This window comes from Bactrocera oleae, chromosome 6 (genome assembly GCF_042242935.1).
Source record: "Bactrocera oleae isolate idBacOlea1 chromosome 6, idBacOlea1, whole genome shotgun sequence".
Classification (NCBI taxonomy): Eukaryota; Metazoa; Arthropoda; class Insecta; order Diptera; family Tephritidae; genus Bactrocera; species Bactrocera oleae.
The window spans coordinates 32,625,111-32,649,213 of NC_091540.1; the positions used below are offsets into that span (position 1 = coordinate 32,625,111).

The following is a 24,103-nucleotide window of genomic DNA, read 5'->3' on the forward strand; positions in this document are numbered from 1 at the left end:
TTCAATTGTGTAGACTCCTATGTACTGGTATACACACATAAATACTTACAGCACAAATTCGATTTTTACTCTGATTAATAAACCGGCGCGTTTGAAATATGAACAATACCTGCGTACCAAAAATTCGAAGAAACTATTTTTAGCAAGATTTTTATTACTGCCAGGCTGATACTCGGATGAGGGTTACTCGTACATAAATTTGCATGCGCTTCTGTATGATTTATGGCTAGAAGAACTGGATAAATTTGGCAATCGAGTTGCATTTGTTTCTTTTCCCGAGATAAAGCGTTTTTCAGGTTCTTCTTACCATTAATTCATAATAACAAATTCAAAGAAAATATTTGAAATACCCTAACGGCACTTTACATGAAACATCTTTTTAGTTATTAGAAAATATATATATACCATATATAAAATACCATGAACAACAATTTCAGCAATTTGGTTTTAGTTTACTTCTACTTAAATCATTTAAATTCATCATTATTTATCATTTATTTAAGGATACACTTTTGTTGATGATCGACTCTCCCAGTTCCGTTTAAAGTGGTTCGACTAGGTTGGGACTTTTTGATACCGTGTTCTGATTAATTCGAAAAACACTAATCACTAACTTTGAAAGCACCTAGTTTTTTTTTCTGATTGTCTAATTTACCTAAAGTTTTAGCCTCCTGTAAATGTCTATAATACTTTTGAAACGGGTTTAATGATAATTTTAATAATTTTAAAAATAAAACTATAATATGTGCCGACAGCAGTACTATTCCGGTATTAACGATAAACATGAGTACTTCCATTGATATTTTAACAAAAATGAAATAAAAACAAGAAAAAACGTTAACTATGGCTGTACCGAAGCTATAATGGAATGGAATGGAATCATGAAACCAAAGCTGCGCGTGGTTAGATGTTAAAGTATCAGCACCATTAACACTATTCACATTTTTAGTCGCATGACGCGTGCTCAATCATCTTATCTTTTTAACGTCATATAGCGTAACCTGACCACACTTATACAACTATTAAAGCATCTATTAGAAAAATAATGGACTTCTTTTTATTAGACCATATATTATATAGTATGTATTTTGATCTCAGAAGGCTTATTATAAATTTAACAATTTCTTCCCACCCATTAGTATTTAAAATGTCTAAATTGAAAATTTTTTATTTTCATGTTCAATTGAAAAGAAATTACCTAATTTAAATCTTAGTCCAATTATTGAAAGGGCATCCTTAATATACAGTTGGTTTTCTTTATATAACTGTTTTGTTCAGATCATATAATATGGAAACATAATATTGACAATAATTGAACACCATGCACATTTATATTAAAATTACAAATATTAAATATTCCAGGTCAAAAGAAAATAGTCTAATAAATCTAAAACGCAAAGTTATAACGGGTTTTTAGGCGTGTGATTTTCCACAACACTTTTTTCGGAGCTGACCTTTTTGGCACCTGTTACTTGATTTACACTCAGTTTAGTTTACCATTTCATAATAAACAGGCTTACTCCAAAACAACTTTTGCAAACTGTGCAAATTACCAAAATAATGGTTCGGTTAGCGCTGCGTCCAATATTCAGTCGACATAATCGCCCGACTCTACTGGGCGCTTATTCGAGCAACCGATTTCGCACCACTTTTACTGTAGTGCATAATGCACATCCTCAGTGCGCACCGAAGATGCTATTGCTGCTGTGGAGCAGAGTATCGCTCGTAACAATCGGAACTGTGCAAGTCATTGTTGAGACGCCGTAACATCCTCAAAAAGTCAGTGTTTGGGTTAAGTAAAGTTCCTTGCCTTCGAAGACAATATTCGGCGCGATATTGCTGACATACGATCCCAATCGCTACAAATAGTAGTCGACGTCCCTCGGCTGGAATTCATCCGCGACGGTAAAGCGAGCGATTCCAATTTGCATGTTGATTGAGTTCACGAATATAACATACAAGTACAATAATCCGTCCGTCCGTCTGTCTGTGCAAACTGTAACTTGAGTAAAAATTAAGATATCTTTATGAAACTTGGTACACACGGTTCTTGGTACCGTAAGACGGTTGGTATTGCAGATGGGCGTAATCGGACTACTGCCACGCCCACAAAACGCCATTAATCAAAAACAAATAAATTACCATAACTGTGCTCCACAATAAGATACAAGACTGTTATTTGATACACAGGATCACATTAGGGAGGGGCATCTGCAGTTTCAAAATTTTTTAAAAGTGAGCGTGGTCCCGCCCCTCAATAGGTTTAATGTGCATATCTCATAAACCGCTTAAGCTACAATAACAAAATTCACTAGGAACAAATGCTTTTAGAACCTCAAATCGGGTGACAACCCCGCCCACTCCCCATATAACGGTACTGTTAAAAACTACTAAAAGCGCGATAAATCAAACACTAAACACGCCAGAGGCATAAAATTTTATCTCTGGGATGGTAAGAGATGACTTTTAGGAACCGACTTAAAAATTAGACAGTGGGCGTGGCACAGCCCACTTTTAGGTGAAAACCCATATCTTGGGATCTGCTTAACCGATTTCAACCAAATTCGATACATAACATTCTTCTCATATTTCTATATTAATGGGCGAAATCGGATTACAACCACGCCTGAAACTGTTCAAGCCTCTAGGTACTGAATATGTGGACCCCAGTGCCTATAGTTGATTTTTTACCGAAAATATCGGTCAATGTGAAGGATATATATTTCATATAATAAAATAAATATATTGCGCGTGGTCAGCAGCAAGGCTGAGGAGTCAGGGCAGAGGCTCAACCCCTGCAAAGACGACGAATCGTATAAATTCGTCCAGACAGTGAGCTTCCGACTGAACTACAGGTTCAGCTCGATGGTCCTGAGACTATTTAAGCCTAAAACTACCACCGAGGGTGATGCAGCAGAAAAAATGCAGGTGGATGAGGCGTCCACCACGCGGCGTCGGCCTCGGCGGTTATCGCTAGCAGGTTTACAGCGGATGGACTGGGCATACTGTTGATCCAGGAGCCATGGATCAGCAAAGGAGAGGTCAGGGGCCTCAAAATGGAGTCGAACAAGGTAATCTGGGATCTCTCTAGTGAGAGACCTAGAACCTGTATAGTAGTAAGGAACGATATTGATTTATTTTGCATTTCAGAGTTCCTAACACAGAACCTGGTCGCTGTTCAAGCAAGGAACGACGAAGGAGCGAACTTCGTCATGGCAGTGACCTACTTTCCGGGGGAGACTCCAACGGCACCCCAGAGATAGTCTGCAACCTGGTGGAGTATTGCAGAAGGAATAAGCTGCCCCTCATCCTGGGATGTGACGCTAACGCCCACCACATCGAATAGGGCAGCACGAACTGCAACACACTGGGTGAGTCTCTTATGGAGTTCATAGCTAGTAAGAATTTAAGTATTGCAAACGTGGGGTGCGAGCCCACCTTTGTAACTAGTATTAGAAGGGAGGTGCTGGACATCACTCTAAGTAACGAATCTATGGAAGGGCTGATCTCACAATGAAGAGTGTCATCGGAACCCTCCATGTCAGATCACCGAATCATAAGATTCTCCCTCCCAAGCGTATCCCTAAGAACACGGACTGGGCCACTTTTAGGGACTCGCTTGAAACAAAGTAGCGGGGGGCAGCTGGATAGGAGTGCAACGGCTTCTGGGTTGGAAAGCAGATTGTCTACTCTAAACCAATCCATCATAGAGGCGTATCACAGCAGCTGTCCCCTAAAGACAACCACCAAGAGCCGCAACTGCCCCTGGTGGTCTAGTAAGCTCGCGGAATTAAGAAGACCGGTACGCAAGCTATTCAATAAGGCTAAGCGCACCGGAAACTAAGAGGACTATAGGTGCAGCCTAACTGCTTACACTAAGGAGATTAGGACAGCAAAGCATAAGAGCTTCAGGAAGTTCTGTGAAAGCGTATCCTCAACGCCAGAGGCAGAAAGGCTGCATAAGACTCTGGCAAAAGGCAAGACGGATACCCTGCTAGCAATTAAAAGATCTGATGGGACATATACGTCTAGCGCAGAAGAAAGAGCCACGGCCCTTCTACTTGCGCATTTCCCGAAGACAATTCAAGAGGACCAGATCCGACCTATGGTCGAACGAAAGCCATCACGCTTAGCTTGGTTAGTCGCAAAATAGCTCTTCACTGCCGACTCCATCAAGTAGGCTTTGGCCTCCTTTGAAAGATTTAAGTCTCCGGGTGCGGATGGCATTCAGCATTGCTGCATCCAGCATACCTGCTCCCCGGTACTACTGCCCCACCCTGTTCGGCTGATGAGAGATATCCTAGCGCTCAACAAATACTGCCCTGTATCAGCTAACCTCGGAGATTCAAAGTTCGTTAGATGGGGGCGAGGTGATGTTATGCGCCTTAATTGATATCGAAGATGCCTTTGACAACACATTTCACGAAAGCATGACAAGGGCACTGCAAAAAAGGAGTGTGGCAGCGGTACGCAGATGGATTGCAGAGGTTGCCCACAGGGAGGAGTGTTATCCCCACTACTGTGGAGCCTTGTTGTGGACGATCTCATTGAGCTGCTTACGAACAATGGAATCCGCTGTCAGGGATATGCGGATGACATTGTTATCTTAGCTAGGGGTAAATTCGTAGACACACTCTGCGATATCGTACAGAGGGGACTGGGGCTGGCAAAGAGATGGTGTAGTGGGGTTGGCTTGAGCATCAACCCCTCTAAAACTACAATCATTCCCATTAGACGGAGATCACTGCCTGGGCTCAGAAGTATATCCCATGACGGTAGAGTGGTGGAGATGGCCAGCACGGTTAAGTACCTGGGCCTCACGTTGGATTCCACTCTAAGATGGAAGCAGCATGTGGAACTGACCCTAACCAAGGCTACCAAAGCACTCATGGTGTGCAACCGCCTGGCTGGAAAATCCTGTGGGTGCTCCCCAAGGACAATCAGATGGGTGTACACCATGATCGTAAGACCGATTATCACGTATGGAGCGGTATCCTGGATTTCTAAAGCATCGCAGACTTCGGTAGGACTTAAACTGTCGAAGCTGCATCTGCGCGTCGGGAGCGATGCGTACGTGTCCGACCGCTGCACTGGAAGTCATGCTAGAACTGACACCGCTACATATGGTAATCAAACAGACAGCCAAACAGACTCTACTCCGAATGACAGCAGAGGGAGTTGGCAAAGGAAAGGTAGTCTCTTCCCAGAAGATAAAGGCGCTAAGTGAGGATATGCCATTGGCCCTTCTCCCAAGGGACAGCATTACCAAAATAGTATGCATCACTAAGAAGTTCAAAGTTACCCTAGGCAGTAAGGCGGAATGGAATGATTCATCACTGGACCTGCTGCTAAGGGAAAGCACTATCAAGTGGTACACCGACGGGCCAAGCACCAAACTCTCCATTCCCATGGGAAGTTTTCCGAGCATCTTCCAAGCCGAGGTCTATGCTATAGGTCGGTGTGCAGAGATAAACCTCCAACGCAACTATTGCAATAGAAGTATTGCTATGCTCAGCGATAGTCAGGCGGCACTAAAAGCGATCTCTGCCTATTAGGTCAGATCATTTCTAGTGCAGGAGTGTATAGAACGGCTAAACAGTCTATCAGAACACAACCGAGTCCACCTTATTGGTGTGCCCGGTCACAGGGGTATAGCCGGGAACGAACCGGCTGAGGAGTTGGTCCACTCTGCAGCCTCTAAGACATTGGCAACAAATTCACGGCATGCACCATGCCAGGTTGCTAATAGGGGGTTACGACCTTAAACGGTTCTCCCATCTCCCTAGGAACAAATTCCGGCTGCTAGTCGCATTCTACACCGCCTATTGCAGGCTTAAGAAGCATCTCTTCAACATGGGCTTAGCCTCATCTGCAAACTGCCGGTTCTGCGACATGGAGCCGGAAACCCCAGAACATCTGCTCATGAACTGCACAGCAGTCTGCAGACGCAGAATCAAGGCCCTGGGATCCATGTTTCCAAACAGGAATTGTATCGCCTCACTAGCACCCAGCAAAATATTGGAGTTTATCTACGTGCTGGAGCTTGATGAGTCGTTATAACTTAGGGGAGGGCACAATAGACCTTAGATCGCGGTGCATACCTCAAAATTAATATCCAGCCTTATTCAAACAGTTCCAAACGGTTTTTGTACAATCTTTAGCTCTTGGGTGAAACAGTGCTTACTTGACGGTCGGGCTCGAAAATGCAAATGTTTTTATCGTCATTTTCGACAATTGGCCTTCCAGTGCGTGGTGCATCTTTGACATCGAAATTACAGGAACGGAATCAGCGAAAACAAAATTGTGTACCAAGTTTCATAAAGATATCTCAATATATACTCAAGTTACAGCTTCCACAGATGGACGGATAGACAGTCACCCGGATTTCCACTCGTCTCTTTTATCCTGATCATTTATATATATATAATGATATATCTAACTCGATTAGTTTTAGGTGATACAAACAACCGTTAGGTGAATAAAACTATTATACTCTGTAGCTACATGTTGCGAGAGTATAAAAAGAAACATACAAAAAGCACGGTTAAACAAAAATTCTTAATTTGAACAATATATAATACAATTGTAGTTGTTCATCTTTTCAAACTCCACATTCGCATATATCCCGCAATATAACTTGGAACAAACAAGCAGGATTGCGTACAAAAAAAAATAAAAGCGCATTGATCTCTTCAATGAGCTCTCAACTGCCTAAGAACATAAACACATAAACATACATACGCACAAAAAGTTCTTGAATACTTCAACACAGTGTCGGACAAAACTAAAGCACGAAATTTACCATATTAAAATTTATCTGCATATAATTTGTTTACTGTTATAAAATTAATATTTTCTATTTTATTTCACAAGAATATACTATATATTTATTGATGTATTAAAAAACGTAACATATTAATTCATTTTACACTTAAATATGATTTAAAGATTAACAATATACATAAAATATATGCGACAAAACTAAAGCATATATATGTAGTTAAAAATTAAAGGATTTGTTGTTAATATTTGGTGGCATATCGATTGTTTTTGATGATGGCTTCACATTTTTGTGGCATAGATTCCATTAAATTTTTTAAAATGTTTTGAGAAATGTTTTTCTATGCCCGTTCGGCTAGAATAAAGGGAGAGCCCTTGGTTTAAGGAATTTCCCGCTGAATTTTCCGATCTACATTTTAACATAGATTCTCTATGGGATTGAGTTCTGGTGATTGCGCGGGAGATTTCAAAACTTCTATTTTATAAGAAATAAATCAATCCTTTCCATTTTAACGACATTTTCTCGTCAGCATAAGGAAGCATAACGTTTCGAAGGATGTTGTTGTACGTAAAGCGGTCCGTGATGCCATTAATTTTATGGATCGGACCTACTCCATGACGTAAGAAACATCGCCTGACCATTACATTACCTCCCCCATGTTTCACAATACCTTGTGCATAACGCGGATTCAAGCCACGCTTTTCCATTTTTGAGCGATTGATATGGCTTTTTGGCACTTCTGCATGTTATGAAGCTATTTTCTACAGATCGTCGCTGGATGGACTTGCAGGTAATATTCAAGCCCAATTCGGTCAGAATTGTTCTAGCTGATATAAAGGGATCTTTTTATGGCCATATCTTCACGGCTAGTAGTTTTACGTGGTCTGCCACCTCCATGAACTGTGGTTAGGAAGCCCGAGGAACGAAAATGACTTATAATTCTTGAGACAATTGTTAACTTTTTCGAAATATTATTTACTGATTCATTGTTTTCAAAATCGCTAATAATTTTTTCCCTACATAGTGTTGAATACTTATTACGCCCCATTTCACGTTTCATGTTTTTTTATTACGAAGCAACACCATCGTTTGATCACAAATGACTAATCTAATTGTATTAAAATTACTTCAACACGCTCTGCAAATAACGGTTTATAACTATAACGGGACTTGTTGAAATTAAGGCCAATACATAAGTAAATATAATATGTGCTTTAGTTTTGTCGTAGCAAATATACGCATTATGCGAAATTTTTGTATGTCAAAATCTTATTTGTAATAAAAAGAGATTAAACTTGATAAATTTTTGTTTTAAACATATAATCCTATTATATTCATAAAAAGATTTTAAGTTTGGCAAAACTTTTACATTTTGTTTTTAAGTAAACGTGTACAAGGTGTACTTCGTGCTTCAGTTTTGTCCGACACTGTATGTACAAAGCGTCTTGATCTCTGACCTCTAAATGGCATAAGATCATAAATACTCGTACATACATACAAGTCCGTGTATTACGGTGCACATAACGACAATAAAAATATTGTTAAATTAAAAGTGCGAATTATAATAATTAAATTAAGAAAATTAAAATTACAATCACAACAAAATATTATTAAAATCAAGTAAGGAAGGGCTAAGTTCGGATGTAACCGAACATTTTATACTCTCGCAAAGTCAAATGGTATACTCGTTTGAGATTTCTTTGTGGATTGACTGATATTTTCGGTAGAAGGTCAACTATAGGCACTGGGGTCCACATATTTAGTACTTAGGGGTTTGAAGTTTTAATTCGATTTAGACAATTTTCGGCCGCAAGGTGGCATACTTTAATTGCATTATTCACGCAAAGTTTTACCCCGATATAATCATTGTTACCTGATTTGCATAGTGGAAAGTGAAAGAATCAGATGGAATTGAAAATGGTGTTACATGGGAAGTAAGCGTGATTGTAGTCCGATTACGCCCATCTTCGCACTATGACATAGAAACATTAAAAGAACGTTACGCACCGAATTTGGTTGAAATCGGTTAAGCAGATCTCAAGATATGGGTTTTCACCTAAAAGTGGGCGGTGCCACGCCCACTGTCTAATTTTGAACGCGGTTCCTATAAAGTCATCTTATACCATCTCAGAGATAAAATTTAATGTCTCTGGCGTGTTTAGTGCTTGATTTATCGCGCTTTTAGTAGTTTTTAACAGTACCGTTATATGGGGAGTGGGCGGAGTTGCCACCCGATTTCAACTATTTTCACACCGTCAATAGAAGTGCTAAAAACATTTGCTTCCAGTGAATTTTGTTATTATAGCATTAGCGGTTTAGGAGATATGCACATTAAACCTATTAAAGGCGGGACCACGCCCACTTTTTAAAAAAAAATTTTAACTGCAGATGCCCCTCCCTAATGTGATCCTGTGTACCAAATAACAGTCTTGTATCTTATTGCGGAGCTAAGTTATGGCAAGTTATTTGTTTTTGATTAATGGCGTTTTGTGGGCGTGGCAGTGGTCCGATTACGCCCATCTGCAATACCAACCGTCTCACGGTACCATGAAACATGTCTACCAAGTTTCATAAAGATATCTCAATTTTTACTCAAGTTAGAGCTTGCACGGACGGACGGACAGACGGACGAACGGACAGACGGACGGACGGACAGACAGTCACCCGGATTTCAACTCGTCTCTTCATCCTGATCATTTATATATATATAACCCTATATCTAACTCGATTAATTTTAGGTGATACAAACAACCGTTAGGTGAACAAAACTATTATACTCTGTAGCAACAGGTTGCGAGAGTATAATAAAATACAAATTAAACAAGTAAGGAAGGGCTAAGTTCGGATGTAACCGAACATTTTATACTCTCGCAAAGTCAAATAGTATACTCGTTTGAGATTTCTTTGTGGATTGACTGATATTTTCGGTAGAAGGTCAACTATAGGCACTGGGGTCCACATATTTAGTACTTAAACAGTTTCGGTTCGAATTAGACAATTTTTGGCCATAAGGTGCCATACTTTAATCGCATTATTCACGCAAAGTTTTATCCCGATACAGTCATTGTTGCCTGATTTGCATAGTGGAAAGTGAAAGAATCAGATGGAATTTAAAATGGTGTTATATGGGAAGTAGGCGTGGTTGTAGTCCGATTTCGCCCATTTTCTTACTATGACATAGAAACATGAAAAGAATTTATGCACCGAATTTGGTTGAAATCGGTTAAGCAGATCTCAAGATATGGGTTTTCACCTAAAAGTGGGCTGTGCCACGCCCACTGTCTAATTTTGAACGCGGTTCCTATAAAGTCATCTCATAAAGTCATATCTCAATTTTTACTCAAGTTAGAGCTTGCACGGACGGACGGACAGACAGTCACCCGGATTTCAACTCGTCTCTTCATCCTGATCATTTATATATACATAACCCTATATCTAACTCGATTAGTTTTAGGTGATACAAACAACCGTTAGGTGAACAAAACTATTATACTCTGTAGCAACAGGTTGCGAGAGTATAAAAATGTATAGTATTTATTAATCTAATCCGAAAAAAACTCTTATATACGGAAAGCACACAAAGCAAACATTTAAATAAGTTTACACTGAACAATTTAATTTCTTCTGAAACATATATTTAATATTCTACAAAAATTATAAATGTTGATGAAAATCAAATTACACCTGCTAAAGCTACACGCGCAAAACAAGTTGCTACAAAGCAATAAAAGGCAAATATATTTCTGCCACCAAATTCATTTCCGAGAGTGACAGATTAATGCGATACTGTACTCGATTTTCATCTTAACTGATTCAAGACAACTCTGAAACGTTATTAGAAATAGAAAAACAAAATCTTGACAATTTTTGGACTCGTCTCCAAGCGGCTTATGACGCCATAGTAGATTATGACGATTGAGATCTACCACACAATTTACAGTAATCGGCTGACGCAATATACGAAAACTGCTTTGACCAGTACGAAGAAACAAAAACTAAGATTACTGATCAATTAGAGCTAATAAATGCAATTTCACCTATCCACATTCCAGAGTAGAGCTGCCACAAGTACAAAGTCAAGAGGCAAGTTCAGGCATCCTTCTCAAGGTGACCGCATGTGACACAGAAATTTTTCATGGTGGTTATGAACATTAGCCGCCCCTCCGAGACATGTTTACAGCCGTTTACATAAACCACCCAAAATTATCAAATGCAAAAAAATTGTATCACCTCCGATGCAAAACAAGAGGCGTAATAGTAAAACAATTCGCACTAAATGACGATAATTTCAATTTGGCTTGGGAAGCTCTAAAATCTAGATATGAAAACGAAAGAATATTAGTCGATAAACAAATAACGACAGCAATAAACTTGCCTAAAATTCAAAAAGAAGCAACTGAAGAATTCATCAGACAGCTGGGACCCTATACTGGTAAAGATATGCACCGCCATTACTAGAAAAATCATTACTTCTATGGGAGCAATCGCTCTCATCACTAAGGAAATGCCCCACGTGGCAACAAATGAAAGATTTTCTCACTACGCAGTACGAAATCGCTGAAAGGGTAGACACAAAAATTATTAAAATCAAAAACTATAAAAATGACTTCAATAGAAGCTTCAACAGACCCCAAGCTAGAAGCAACAACAGAAGCTTTTATAAAACGCAATCGTTCACATCTGAACGGAAAAAACATACGTCATGCGAACTATGCACAAGAGGGCATACACTAAAATCTTGCAAGAAATTCAAAAATTAAAGAAAGAAGCTATTTCGTGAGATCAAACAAAGTACATATGTACAAATTGCTTGTCACATGCGCATACATATAAAAATTGCTTATATTGTCACAAAAGACTATCCTATTCCTATCTCACCCCGCTTACATAAAAAAATCTATGGGTTTAGTTCTAACAAAACTCACAAAAAACAATATCTTAAAAATTGCCAAGAGACACCATGCTGCTCAAAGTCACAAAAATCTCAAACAGGTCGCAGCGAAATACAAAATAGAGTATTTCTATTTACATCAGTCAAACTTAGAGCCTTAATAGACCAAGGATCACAACGATTGTTCAAAGCGTCTAGGGCACAAAATAGGCCAAAACTGCCATCAAAACAATCGAATTTTGAAATTACGGGAATGGGCGGAAGAGTAGTCCAAAACTCAAATAAAATCTGCGCCATTCCCCTAATTTCCCCCAAGCGGATATGCACATTCAAGCAGAAGCTATAGTCTTACCGCAACTTACAAATATGCTTCCAAGCTATTACACAAATAGCGAGCATTGGCAAAAGGTTTCACACCTGAAGCTTGCAGATCCCAACTGGAATACCCCCTCCCACTCAAATAGATATAATAGTAGGCAGCGCACAAATAATATTTGAAGGTGTTGAAAAAATCTCAACGACCCTTTTAGTCCAAAAACTATATTCGGTTGGATTCCAAGTGGACTACTTACAGAATCAGTTTCCACATCAACAACTCAAGTTGGCGAAAATTCATAAGAATACCTTGATTTACATTTAGGAAATTTCGGGAGTTTGAAAAATTACCCCTCATATCAAATAGAATCCCAGAAGATCAGTATTGTGAAGACTTGTACAAAGCCACAACTACTCGATCAAATAATTGCCGGTACGTCGTACGACTACCATTAAAGCCACAATTTTCTAACACTCCACAAATTGGCATAAAAAATCAAGTCAGGGCTTTTTCTGACAACACCAGTGTTAAAAACACAAATATATATAATTCAACCAAATCATCCAAATATATTACTAAATATTTTAAAAGAAATTTTGTTGTACACTAATTTCATTAAATTCGAAAAAGGCAGTACAAAAAAACACAGGGGATCCAATGGAATGCGATATCTGACCAGTTTTCATATACTACTGTGCCAATACGCAATAATAATTTTGACTCCGCAGGATGGCTTTCGCCAATTATGATACAAGCAAAAATCCTAATCCTAATGGTCACAATTCTCAAACAATTTAAACGATATCAGAATCTCCCGATTCTTGGCCACAATCCATACATAATACGTAATATCGTCCGCAACATAATTGCCCAAAACAGCTCTCTTACTATAGTGCCTCATAGTTGCCTAAAGTTTCATAATTATAATAGAATTCAAAATTAAAGTTGAGGGATTACCATACTTCCAATGTTATACAGTAACGCACCTAGACTTACAAAAAGCAAAGATTGCACTTATCGCATCTATCTAAGTGCTCCTCATATGGATAGTTTATGTGAATCAGTTATTAAAAGCATTAAAATCCTACTTCAAAAAATAAATGAATATTACAAATATTAATATATCGAATTTCTACATTATGAAATGAAGCCGTTCTCAATTCACGGCCAGTCGCTGTACGCTCGCAAGATCCGTCTAATTACTACCCTAACACCAGGGTATCTTCTCAAAGGAGCATCCATTCTGTCCACAACTGAGCGTGGAATAGCTATCATTAATAAAGCCGATGGAAAGTTAAATATTTAAAGGACCTCAACAAGAGGTACGATGGAAAACATCAGCAAGAACGCCAAACCTTGGAGATTATGTCCTTACTAATAATTTCGTAAAATGAAAAAAAAAACAAGAAAAAACGTTAACTTCGGTTGCGCCGAAGCTATAATACCCTTCACAAATACAAAGGCCCCTTACAAGAACTTGATTCCGAACGTTCAATTTGTATGGCAGCTATATGATATAGTGATCTGATCTGACCAATTTCTGTGGAGAATAATTTGTTGGCTTAAGCAATAACTCGTGCCTAATTTTGTGAAGATACCTCGCCAAAAAAAAATTTTTCATGCAAGCACTTTACTCCGATCGTTCAGTTAATATGGCAGCTATATGCTATAGTCATCCGATCTATACAATTTCTTCGGAGATTAAATTAATGCTTTAAATAATAATACATGCCAAATTTCGTGAAGATACCTCGTCAAATGAAAGAGTTTTCCATACAAGCACTTCATTCCGATTGTTCAGTTTGTATGGCAGCTATATGCTATAGTCATATCTATACAATTTCCACCAAATATGAATTAAAACCAAAGCCGTTTTCAAAGCTTACAGCATGTACGCCCCGCCATCGGCTACTCCACCAGCAGTACGCCGAAATACATGCAACAGCCTATACTACGTGTAATACTAGGCAAAAATAAAATAAAAAATATAAACTCTCTCCTACAAATATACCGCTCCACCCGAAAAAATAATGGCACGCCCTAATATAAACCTCCATATACACCACACCTGGGAACAAATCTGAGAACACTCACAGGATCTCACCACACTCAACATTTGAGAACACCACGTACGATGACATCCGACCTCACCAACTATACAAAAGGAGTTGGATCATCATTCGCTAAGACACATTCGTTTCACCAACGGGCGCCACATCATAACATTCGTGTTTTAGTTTGCCACTAAGTTTGAAACACCCAGAAGGAAACGTCGGAGACCCTATAAAATATATACATAAATGATCAGCATGATGAACATGATGATTTGAGTTGATTTAGCCATGTCCGTCGGTCTGTCTGTCTGTCCGTCTGTCTGTATATATACGAACTAGTCCCTCAGTTTTTATGCTATCGATCTGAAATTTTGCACCTATCCTTTCCTCACTAAGAAGCTGCTTATATGTCGGATCGGCCGATGTCGGACTACTATAGCATATAGCTGCCATACAAACTAAAAAATCGGAATCAAATGCTTGCATGGGAAACTTTTTTATTTGACGTAATATCTTCACGAAATTTTTCATGAGTTATTTCCTAAGACAAAATGTAATCTCCAAAGAAATTGTTCAGATCATTAATGTCAAATACATTGTTATTATATTGCGGAATAAACAAAAATTATTGATATACCGAGACCCTTACTTTTATGGAGTTACTTGTAGGCATACAACCATTTCGATTAGCTTTTTGGAACATACAAATTACGTATATATCTGTCAGTGAATGCCAATTATTGGCCAGTTGTAGTGAGAAAGGGGAGTTCATACATTTTTGGTTTTTAATCGTCTAAATGTCTCACACACTTTATACTTTAGTTTGCGACCTTAGAAGATTACTCAGACTTAATAGGTGTACCCTATGAATTATAGAACTTGTCAAACATTGTTGACTCTCTTGCCGAATTATGTAAGGACATCACGACAAGCTAATCCAATGGTTGCATCATAAAGATTGGATTGAGTTTAGAAACCCTTGCATAACATATATACAGCAATACCCATATTACCTTTTACACCATTTCTGAGGAATCATTATAAAAACGCAACTAATAACTCGCTTCGACATGTGAAGCTCTGAAAAAAGATTCAGTACTGTAATTCTAGTCTACATGCGTTTCGTAATACTTTCCGTATATAATTATCAGCATTCACACATGACCTAAAAATCACAACATTCAAATCTGGTACAACTTATTTGGACGCGTTCGAAATGATGTCACCAAACAAGAGCATCGCATTGTCAGAATTAAAAATATGCAGGCAAGTGCATTGCTCAATAAAAAGCGACGATTATGAGCGCAAACACACACCGAAAGTAGAAAGACACAACATAATAGGTTTTACATACCAATCAAATTTAAAAACAAACAATCACAACTGTGTAATTCTTAAACTTGGCAGACTTAGTAAAGAGACAATAGACAAATAAAAAAGTGGCGGTCCGAGATTTGCTAACCAAATAGTGCAGTTCTCGTATTATTTTTTTCTGCTGTAATTTTTTAAATTTTGTAATTTTTCATAGTTTCTCCATTGCGTTACGCACAAAATAGAATAGTTTTAGATTCTTGTGTTCGAAATTTGTCACATTCAATTCGCGCAAAGAGAAAACAGATAAAAGCTTCAGGCACAACAGTGAAATTACGAAAATACTCGCATTTATACAATTTATGAATAAGCTAAAACAAAAATTAGTGTAAGGGGATAGCGGTTGGAATACAAGTAACGCATAACGAACGTCCTTGAACTTGCCAGCCACCACAAACAACCTCCTTCCACTAAATAAACAAGCCACCGTAAACGATACTATGTAAGCAGCCATGGCAACTGGGAAAATAACAGGCGGATGAGTTGCCAAAAAGAAGATATCGAATATATGAAAAAACTTTGGCATAAATTTCGTGAGCTAGTTACAATTAATTGCAAAAAAATATGTATATACCATACATACGTACATACATATTTGCAAAAAAAAGATTTTGAAGCCTTTATCTGGCTTACGCCACTGACATGCCACAGCTATGTACATATGTATGTGCTTTGAAGAGCCGATTTCACTTTCGTTCGTTTCGATTAACTTCGACCTGTAATTGTCGACACTCCTTCCAACACGAAAATCCCTCACTTCCTTATTTTAATAGAAATTTTGAAATGTAGGGGATTACTCTCAAAGGCACTATAAGAGATAACGGGACTGGGTATGCGACATTTTCTTCCATATGTCTGACATAGTTTTCGTGATAATATGAGGCAAACATGCGAATGAAGTTAAAGTTGAGCGAATTTGAAATAATAAGCCTGCAGAAGACGATATAAAACACGTAGATATTTGTATGTATGTATATACTAATTCAGTACGTACATACCTATATCCTAGGGAAAATTGGATATCGATATTGTGTGGCTGAAGCTTTTTGTGGCAGTTTCAGAATTTTCGAAATATCGGTAGAAAAAAGGTATCCGAATTTGAATTTAATACGAAAATTTAAATTCCCCCAAACAGAAAAATTGATTCTAAATCTATTTAGATGTTAGGCAGAAATCTCTATGGAAAAGATTTAATAAAATAAAAGCAAATGTAGACTGGTTGAAAATTAAAATCGATTGAGTACGATGATCAATTTTTAAAGCTACATATTATAGTAAAGTTCCAAGGTATTAGAAAGCATAGTCCCTATTATAAGTTGCATTCGAAGATTTATATTGAACATCGAAGATAAAGTCTAAGTCATTAGCTCTCCGATTCTGTCGAAGTTGATTTGAGTATTAAATTTTTGGTTTTACTGTCTTAATACTAATTTTTATACTCTTGCAACATGTTGCTACAGAGTATAATAGTTTTGTTCACCTAATGGTTGTTTGTATCACTTAAAACTAATCGAGATAGATATGGAGTTATGTATATGGTATATAACTGAACAGCAGATGAGACGAATTGAATTCCGAGTGACTGTCTGTCTGCCCAATCTGTACGATAACTTGAGTAAAAATTGTGATACCTTGATGAAACATTGTTCACATGTTCCTTGGCAAAAAAGTGCGAACGAGTTCGTAGATGGGCGTAATCGAACCACTGCCACGCCCACAAAACGTTATTAAACGAAAACATATAAAATGCCATAACTAAGTGTAGTAAGTAATATTGAAATTTCAAAAGTATTTTCCCGGTTTTGATCTTTGCAAGTTACCATATATCAAACTTTATTTTTCCTTATTGTAGATTACAAAAAAATTAAAATTTAAATCTGTCAAAGCGATACAGTAATACTATGAAAGTACGAGGAGGGATTGATAATACAGTATTTTTATGTTCTTGTAATGTTAGTGTTAGTGACTGAATCGCCATTAAACCATCGAAAAGTGATCACGTCCACATATGGAGCAAAGTATTTGTATATATCACTACAAGAACGATGTTAACCATAATATTGCATCCCAGAATTGATTAAATTTTCTCTTTTGACACACTGTACAGTTAAGTGTATTGATAAATGGAGAATCCTAGGAGTATCGAAGATTCTTCCGAACTTCTGATTAATCTTATTTAAAACTTTTTAATTGCGAAAAGGTGCTCGGAGGTTTATTAGCGATCAGTGGTACAACCGTTTTATGGACCGAATACAGGAAATAACTTGAACCGACGATACAATGAATGTTTAACTATCATAATACGTTAGGAACGTATCCAATCATCTATTATGCCGCGGATACCTCGATCAAAGTTTTTAAATTCCGACTCGAAGCACGAGAATTTAACTAGTCGAAGATAGAGCACAACAGGATTATCAACAGGTGTTAACCTCAAATTTAAGGTATAAAAGTTTTAACTTTTAATATATCAACTATCATATATAAATATGCATATGTATGTCAACTATCATATAGACATTACTCAAACAGAACAGAATATACAATGGAATATATTAAACGATACTTCAATGAATATTCAAAGATCTTCCACATTTCACGTACATATATAAATCATTATAATGACTGTATGTACTACCACCATTTCTACAACACTGTACATTTATTTCTGATATGATTCTAATATGCTCATATCTAATAGATACTTATATTGAGTATTATTAAGTAATGTACCCTCAGCAACCCAGCACTCAGGCAATTCTTCACAAAAACAAAATTGAAGAAACTCTTTAAAAGTTATACATATTAGAAACTCACATGTATTTTTGGCATTTTAATGGTACACACATGCGATGAATTTATATTTCACATTATAATTATTTTTTATATTAATTAAACACTTTCTAATCTTCTTTTCACTTCCATGCGCTACAATTTCCGCAATTAGTTAATTGATGAAGCTGAACCAACCAAATTCAACTTATAACAATTTTCTTTTAATTAATTTTAGTTTAATAGCTTTCTTTGCGAATTGCGTTTTTTATTTGGCGAATCGGTCTTCAGGTTTTGTAATCTAACGCAATTGCTCCCGTTGTCGTCGCGGCACGTCACGTCACCAGAAGGTACTACACGATAAGCGAACGCACCAACGACCACCACCAGCCAAAGCGCGACCGTTGAAAGCGAATGTTTTATTATAAATAAACACACGAGTTACACCCATTCAGCACCACCGACATCAACAGCAACAATAACAGCAGCGGCAGCAGCAACATCATAAATTATATACACATCGAAATTTTGCAAGTAGCTGAAGACCGTAGTAAGGAAGCGAGGCGTTGTGGCACCCAGGCGCGGCTGTTGCTCACCGTTGTGGTAATTGTAAGTTTATGTTCTGCTTAGTCTGTCTATCAAAACGACTCCGCGACATTGCAGCCGCGGTCGTAAGCTGTAAACGTTGCGCTGTGAGTGGCAATCGTCGCTGCGATAACCGAGGCAGCCTCTGCACTTCCAAATGGTTCCGTGCGCCGTTTACTTATTTATAATCTACTTGTGGAAGGTATATTAGTACTGGGAGTACGCTTCGCATGTGTGTGCTTACGTTTAGAGTATTTGCTTTTATCGGTCTTGCGGGGAAGCGTATAACCATGTGCTTGATAACGCGTATTTATTTCTCATTTTCGTTGCAATAAAGCAGCAAATAAGATTTTATGAAAATCAGAAATGGAGTTTATAAGCCTAACATGAGAGTATATATGTACATACATTGTGAGACGAAAAACCGTTTTGAAATACAACGATATATGTTACCCCATCTGACCCTAACTATTCGTAATTTTTTCAAAATGATTTTGGAGAAATATAGCTTTTGTAGGATTTCGTATTTTATGATATCCGACTGAATCAAGAAACGGACGTCCTTTACATATCAAGCGTGCAAAATAGCAGAAATAATCTGAAAAGCAGAAAAAATCATCGAACACAAGTGTTTTAGGTCAAGTTTTTTCTCCCATTGGTTTAATTAGCCTCTGCGAAGTATTGAACGGGTTTTGAAGCCTATCCTTAAATGTTTATGAATTCTAATACACCGCTGTTTTTTGAAAGAGTAAAATACATATACAGTTGCGAGCAGAATTGAGGGCATGTTTTCAAAACTGACTTTCATCACCCATAAAAACATAACCACACACGCAAATCTAAATTTTTTTGTTTTATTTTTATTATTTAATTTGTAACAAATTCTATTAAAGAAACAAAAACAAATGAAAAAATTCGAATAGTTTGAAAGAAAAAACGAAAGAAACTTGCATAAACTCAATTTTGCACGTTTAAGAAAAATTCAATAACTAAATAGATTTCAATATTTTGTCCATAGACCCTAATTGGAAATGACTTCTTTTACGCGGTCTGGCATGCTCTCTACCAAATTTTCAATAATATCTTTCGGAAGTCGAATCTATTCTGCTGTTACACGATCCCAAAGCTTGCCCATGTTTGTTGGAGCTGTTTCGTACTGCCTGATCCGTCTTTTCACTATTGACTAACGATTTTCAATCGGATTGAGGTCGGGACTTTATGCTGGCCACTCCATCAATTTAAAATGTTGTTTTCCAATCCATTCCTTTACAAGTTTTGCTGTGTGCTTCGGATCGCCATCGTGTTGACAAAAAAAATGTATTGTTCGGGACAAGCACATTTCTCAATAAAATTGGGAAGATTGGTTTGCAGAATTTGAAGATAGTCCTCTTTTCGCATGATACAATCTACTAAATGAAGAGGACCAACATGCCACCATGTAAAGCATCCCCAAACCATATTTCCACCACCATATTTAACAGTTTGTTTTACATGGGGTCTTTGTATACGTTCTCCGGGTTTGCGCCAGCAGTATTGCTTTCCGTCTGACTGAAAATGGTTAAATTTGGACTCATCAGACCAGACAACACGTTTAAAATCATCAATGGTATAATTTTGATGCTGCCTTGAAAATTTTAAACGCGCTTTAATATTCTTATCGGATAATGCAGGTTTGGTTTTTTTTCACACTTGAAATATATCCGATGTCTCGCAGCGCTCTTCACCAGTCCATTCACTAACTTTTTTCTTAATGACCAGAGAAACACCCTTTGGTGTCAGTAGCTTGTATTTTCTCATTTTGGACTTTTTTGCGACCTGCGACTTTCGGTTTGGGAGTCAGATTTCGCCTCTTTTGAACTGCGATCACCGCCGATTGGCTAATACTCTTGGCTTGACTCTTGGAAATTTTCCGCGTAATACAGCCATTCTCGATCAGGCTCACAACATTATTTTCCATTTCTTCAGATAATTTTCCCATTTTTTTCAAAATATCGATAAATTATTTCTAATTCGAAACCAATTCACAAAAACTGCTTTACTTCGCCCGAAACACATTTTAAACTGCACTAAGAACATCAAAAATAGCATTAGAACAAATATAACGGTGAATCTGGCTGATTTATGCTAAGAAGAGAAGAGAGAGAGCGAAAATACTTGGAAGTCATAAAAGGTGCGAAATTGAGTTTATGCGAGTTTCTTTCTTTTTTATAGTCATTGTTTCTTTACTAGACTTTGTTACGAATCAAATAATAAAAATAAAAACAAAAAAAAATAACTACTAACTTACATATATTCCTCCTAAGGATAAAATGTACGATCTAATACACAAAAAAAACATTCCAAAAAGTAACGTACGGCACTTTGATAATATCTATTTGTATAATTCTTTGTAATCTTTGGAACATACATATCTAAGGATATACAACCGAAGCAGCAACAATTCAGTAGCAACATTAAAATTAAAGAATTTCTTAACAGTGTAGGTTTTCTGGAGAGATATATAGTGTTGGAAAAAATAATAGGCACATCACCTTTATTCTCTTATTTTATAGCACAGATTCGCTTATATTCGCCCCACAGTATTGAAGTTAACTGTAAACTAATCAAACAGTACATTAATTAAACAGCCGTTATACTGTAATTGCATACTGTAAATTGCATTGCGACAAAAAAGTATGATTTTAGGGGCACGTGCTACGTATGAGCTGGAAAAAATACTAGGGACAAATTTAGTTATTTATTAGTTTGCACAGAAAATGGTAAAGATCGCAACGAAATATTCTGAAATGAAGAGCCTATTTATTGTTTTGTTGAAATTGACTGTATTACAAAACAAGTAAATATTTTTATATTAAATAGGGCGCAGCAAATATTGTACGGAAAGTGAAAAGAAAGCCATTATTAAATTTAAAAAATCGGGAAAACTTTTCGTGAAATAGTGGACATAATGGAATGCTCCAAAAATATGATCTGTAATGCCTTCAAAGCACGCGTCAAAAGTGAAAAAAGAGGACGGAAACGCAAAACAACGGCACAGTTAAACCATTTGATGTTAATGTAAAAAAAAAGAATCCATTTTTATCATCTGAAAATATTAAAAAATTACTAGATGCATCAGCAACCAATCGTTCAGTTAGAAACCGACTTCGGAAAGCTGATCTAACTGGAAGAAGTGCAAGATATGCAAAAAAGGTAAAGGTTAATTTTTTCTCAAGCAAACAAAATGTAAACAAGAAAAAACGTTAACTTCGGTTGCACCTTCACAAATACAAAGGTTCCTGACAAGAACTTGTTTCCGATCGTTCAATTTGTATGGCAGCTATATGATATAGTAATCTGATCTGAACAATTTCGGCGGAAAATACATTGTTGCCATAAACAATAATTTGTACCTAATTTCGTGAAGATAACTCGTCAAATAACGAAGTTTTCCATATAAGCACTTACTCCAATCGTGCAGTTAATATGGCAGCTATATGCTATAGTCATCCGATCTATACAATTTCTTTGGAGAATTCATTCTAATATAATTACATAATAATTCGTTCCAAATTTCACGAAGATATCTCGTCATATGAAAGTGTTTTCCATACAAGCACTTGATTCCGATTGTTCAGTTTGTATGGGCTCTATATGCTATAGTGGTCCGACAAATGAGCAGCTTCTTGGTGAGAGAAGGATGGGTGTAAAGTTTGAGATCGATATCTCGAAAACTGAGGGACTAGTTCGCGTATATACAGACAGACGGACATAGCTAAATCAACTCAGCTCATCATGCTGATCATATTTATGTTTTCATACTATATTTTATAGCGTCGTACGTACGGTCGTTTATAGGGCGTAACTTCGTGGCAAACTTAATATACCCTGTTCAGGGTATAAAAAGATAATTTGAAATCAACCTCAGAGAAAAAAATAATTCCTTGAAGTTTTTATTTAAACCACTTTTCGAACTTTTTTGGGTTTTGCCCTTTTTTTGTTTTGTGTTTCATTGGCGATGTTATACTCGTATACTTCTTGTGAAGATCTTAAGGGCGCCTGCAGAGTGGACACTCAAAGCCGAGCCGGGCGCAATGCTGATTTCGATTAGCCCTGCTCGATTTTAGGTACCGCAGAGTGGATGCAAGATTTAGTACGAAAGGTTAGGAAAATCCCGTCATAAATTTGGCCTTGAATATATTAATAGTGGCTATTTAATAAATTTTGATGAATTAGGAAATTGCCGTCATAGGTTTTCCTTTGAAAATATTAATAGCGGGTATTCTAAAACTTGTTCTACCACATTCATGGTAATTCCTCGTAAGAAAATTATGAGACCACCATACAAATGAACTATGAATTTTTCAAAACTGGTTTTCCCGCGTTGATCAGTTTTACGCTCGGCTTCCACTCTACGGCGCCTGTACGATTTCGTATGAAAATGTACATGTACAGTTTTATGTCACAAACACTCACCGACGCAAAACCGTATACCGAATCAGCTGATACGACCTATCTTATGAAACAGACCGTACGGTAGGATATCCGCGAAAATTGGATTTTTCCCTTGAAACGAGTGAGCTGAGAGTGAGAGAGCAATCTCTTGACACGCAGAGTTAATCAAAAAATGAACTTGAATATATTTAAAATATTCCTAAAATTCTACAAGCACCCTAAGACTGATGTCAGAGTGGAAGCGAGAAGCGATGCTATAAGATGGCGCTACTTCTAGCCATAAATCGATGCATGTGTCTTCGTATGTAAATCGTCCAAAGTTGTCAAGTGAGAGCGACCACCAAAGCGACTTTCAGCGACTTCTAGAGGTCAAAGCAGGGATAATGGGATGCCCAACTCTTTCCAGTGTGAGAGCGCCGCCTCAAAATTAGCATTTTTTATAACATTTTTCACTGTAGCCAGATCGGACAAAATAATAATTTTTGGGCATTTAAATTATTATAGCCAACATTTATTTAGATTACATATTATTATACATGTATCCGTTAAACATATGGAAAAACTATTTAAATCCATTTTTGTAATTTCGTGATATATTAAACAACTGATTTTTAAACTTTCAATACTTAAAAAGTGAAAGAATGTATTAACTCTCAGTAGTAGATCTTTTTTATCATTTTCAATTGACAAATAATACTACGAAGCATGGCACCAGAAGAGATTTCATGACATACATTTCAATTTTGTGTTTTCTTTCATTTTTATTGTTTTCCAATTTTTGTTAGTGATCTTCAACAGCGGCAACAAATCTCTCTGTTCACATATTTTTTCTGTAGGATCTCTGGCCGTCCCTCTATTTCCAATTGCTAAACGTCAGACCTCCTAAACTTGGACAGTTG

At 37.2% G+C, this 24,103-nt stretch overlaps 1 protein-coding gene across 7 annotated transcripts in view; it reads right to left on the minus strand.

Moving 5' to 3' along the window:
• Nucleotides 1–24,103, minus strand: part of Plp (Pericentrin-like protein) — an 86,028-nt gene that overhangs the window by 50,077 nt on the left and 11,848 nt on the right. Inside the window, exon 1 of one of the 7 annotated variants that reach the window (XM_070111767.1) lies at nt 18,231–18,931. The exons of the other annotated variants lie outside the window; for them this stretch is intronic. Coding sequence (XP_069967868.1) covers nt 18,231–18,245 — 15 coding nt within the window. The 5' untranslated portion in view covers nt 18,246–18,931. Of the gene's footprint in view, nt 1–18,230; nt 18,932–24,103 lie in introns of those variants that run through there. 7 annotated transcript variants of the gene reach the window in all.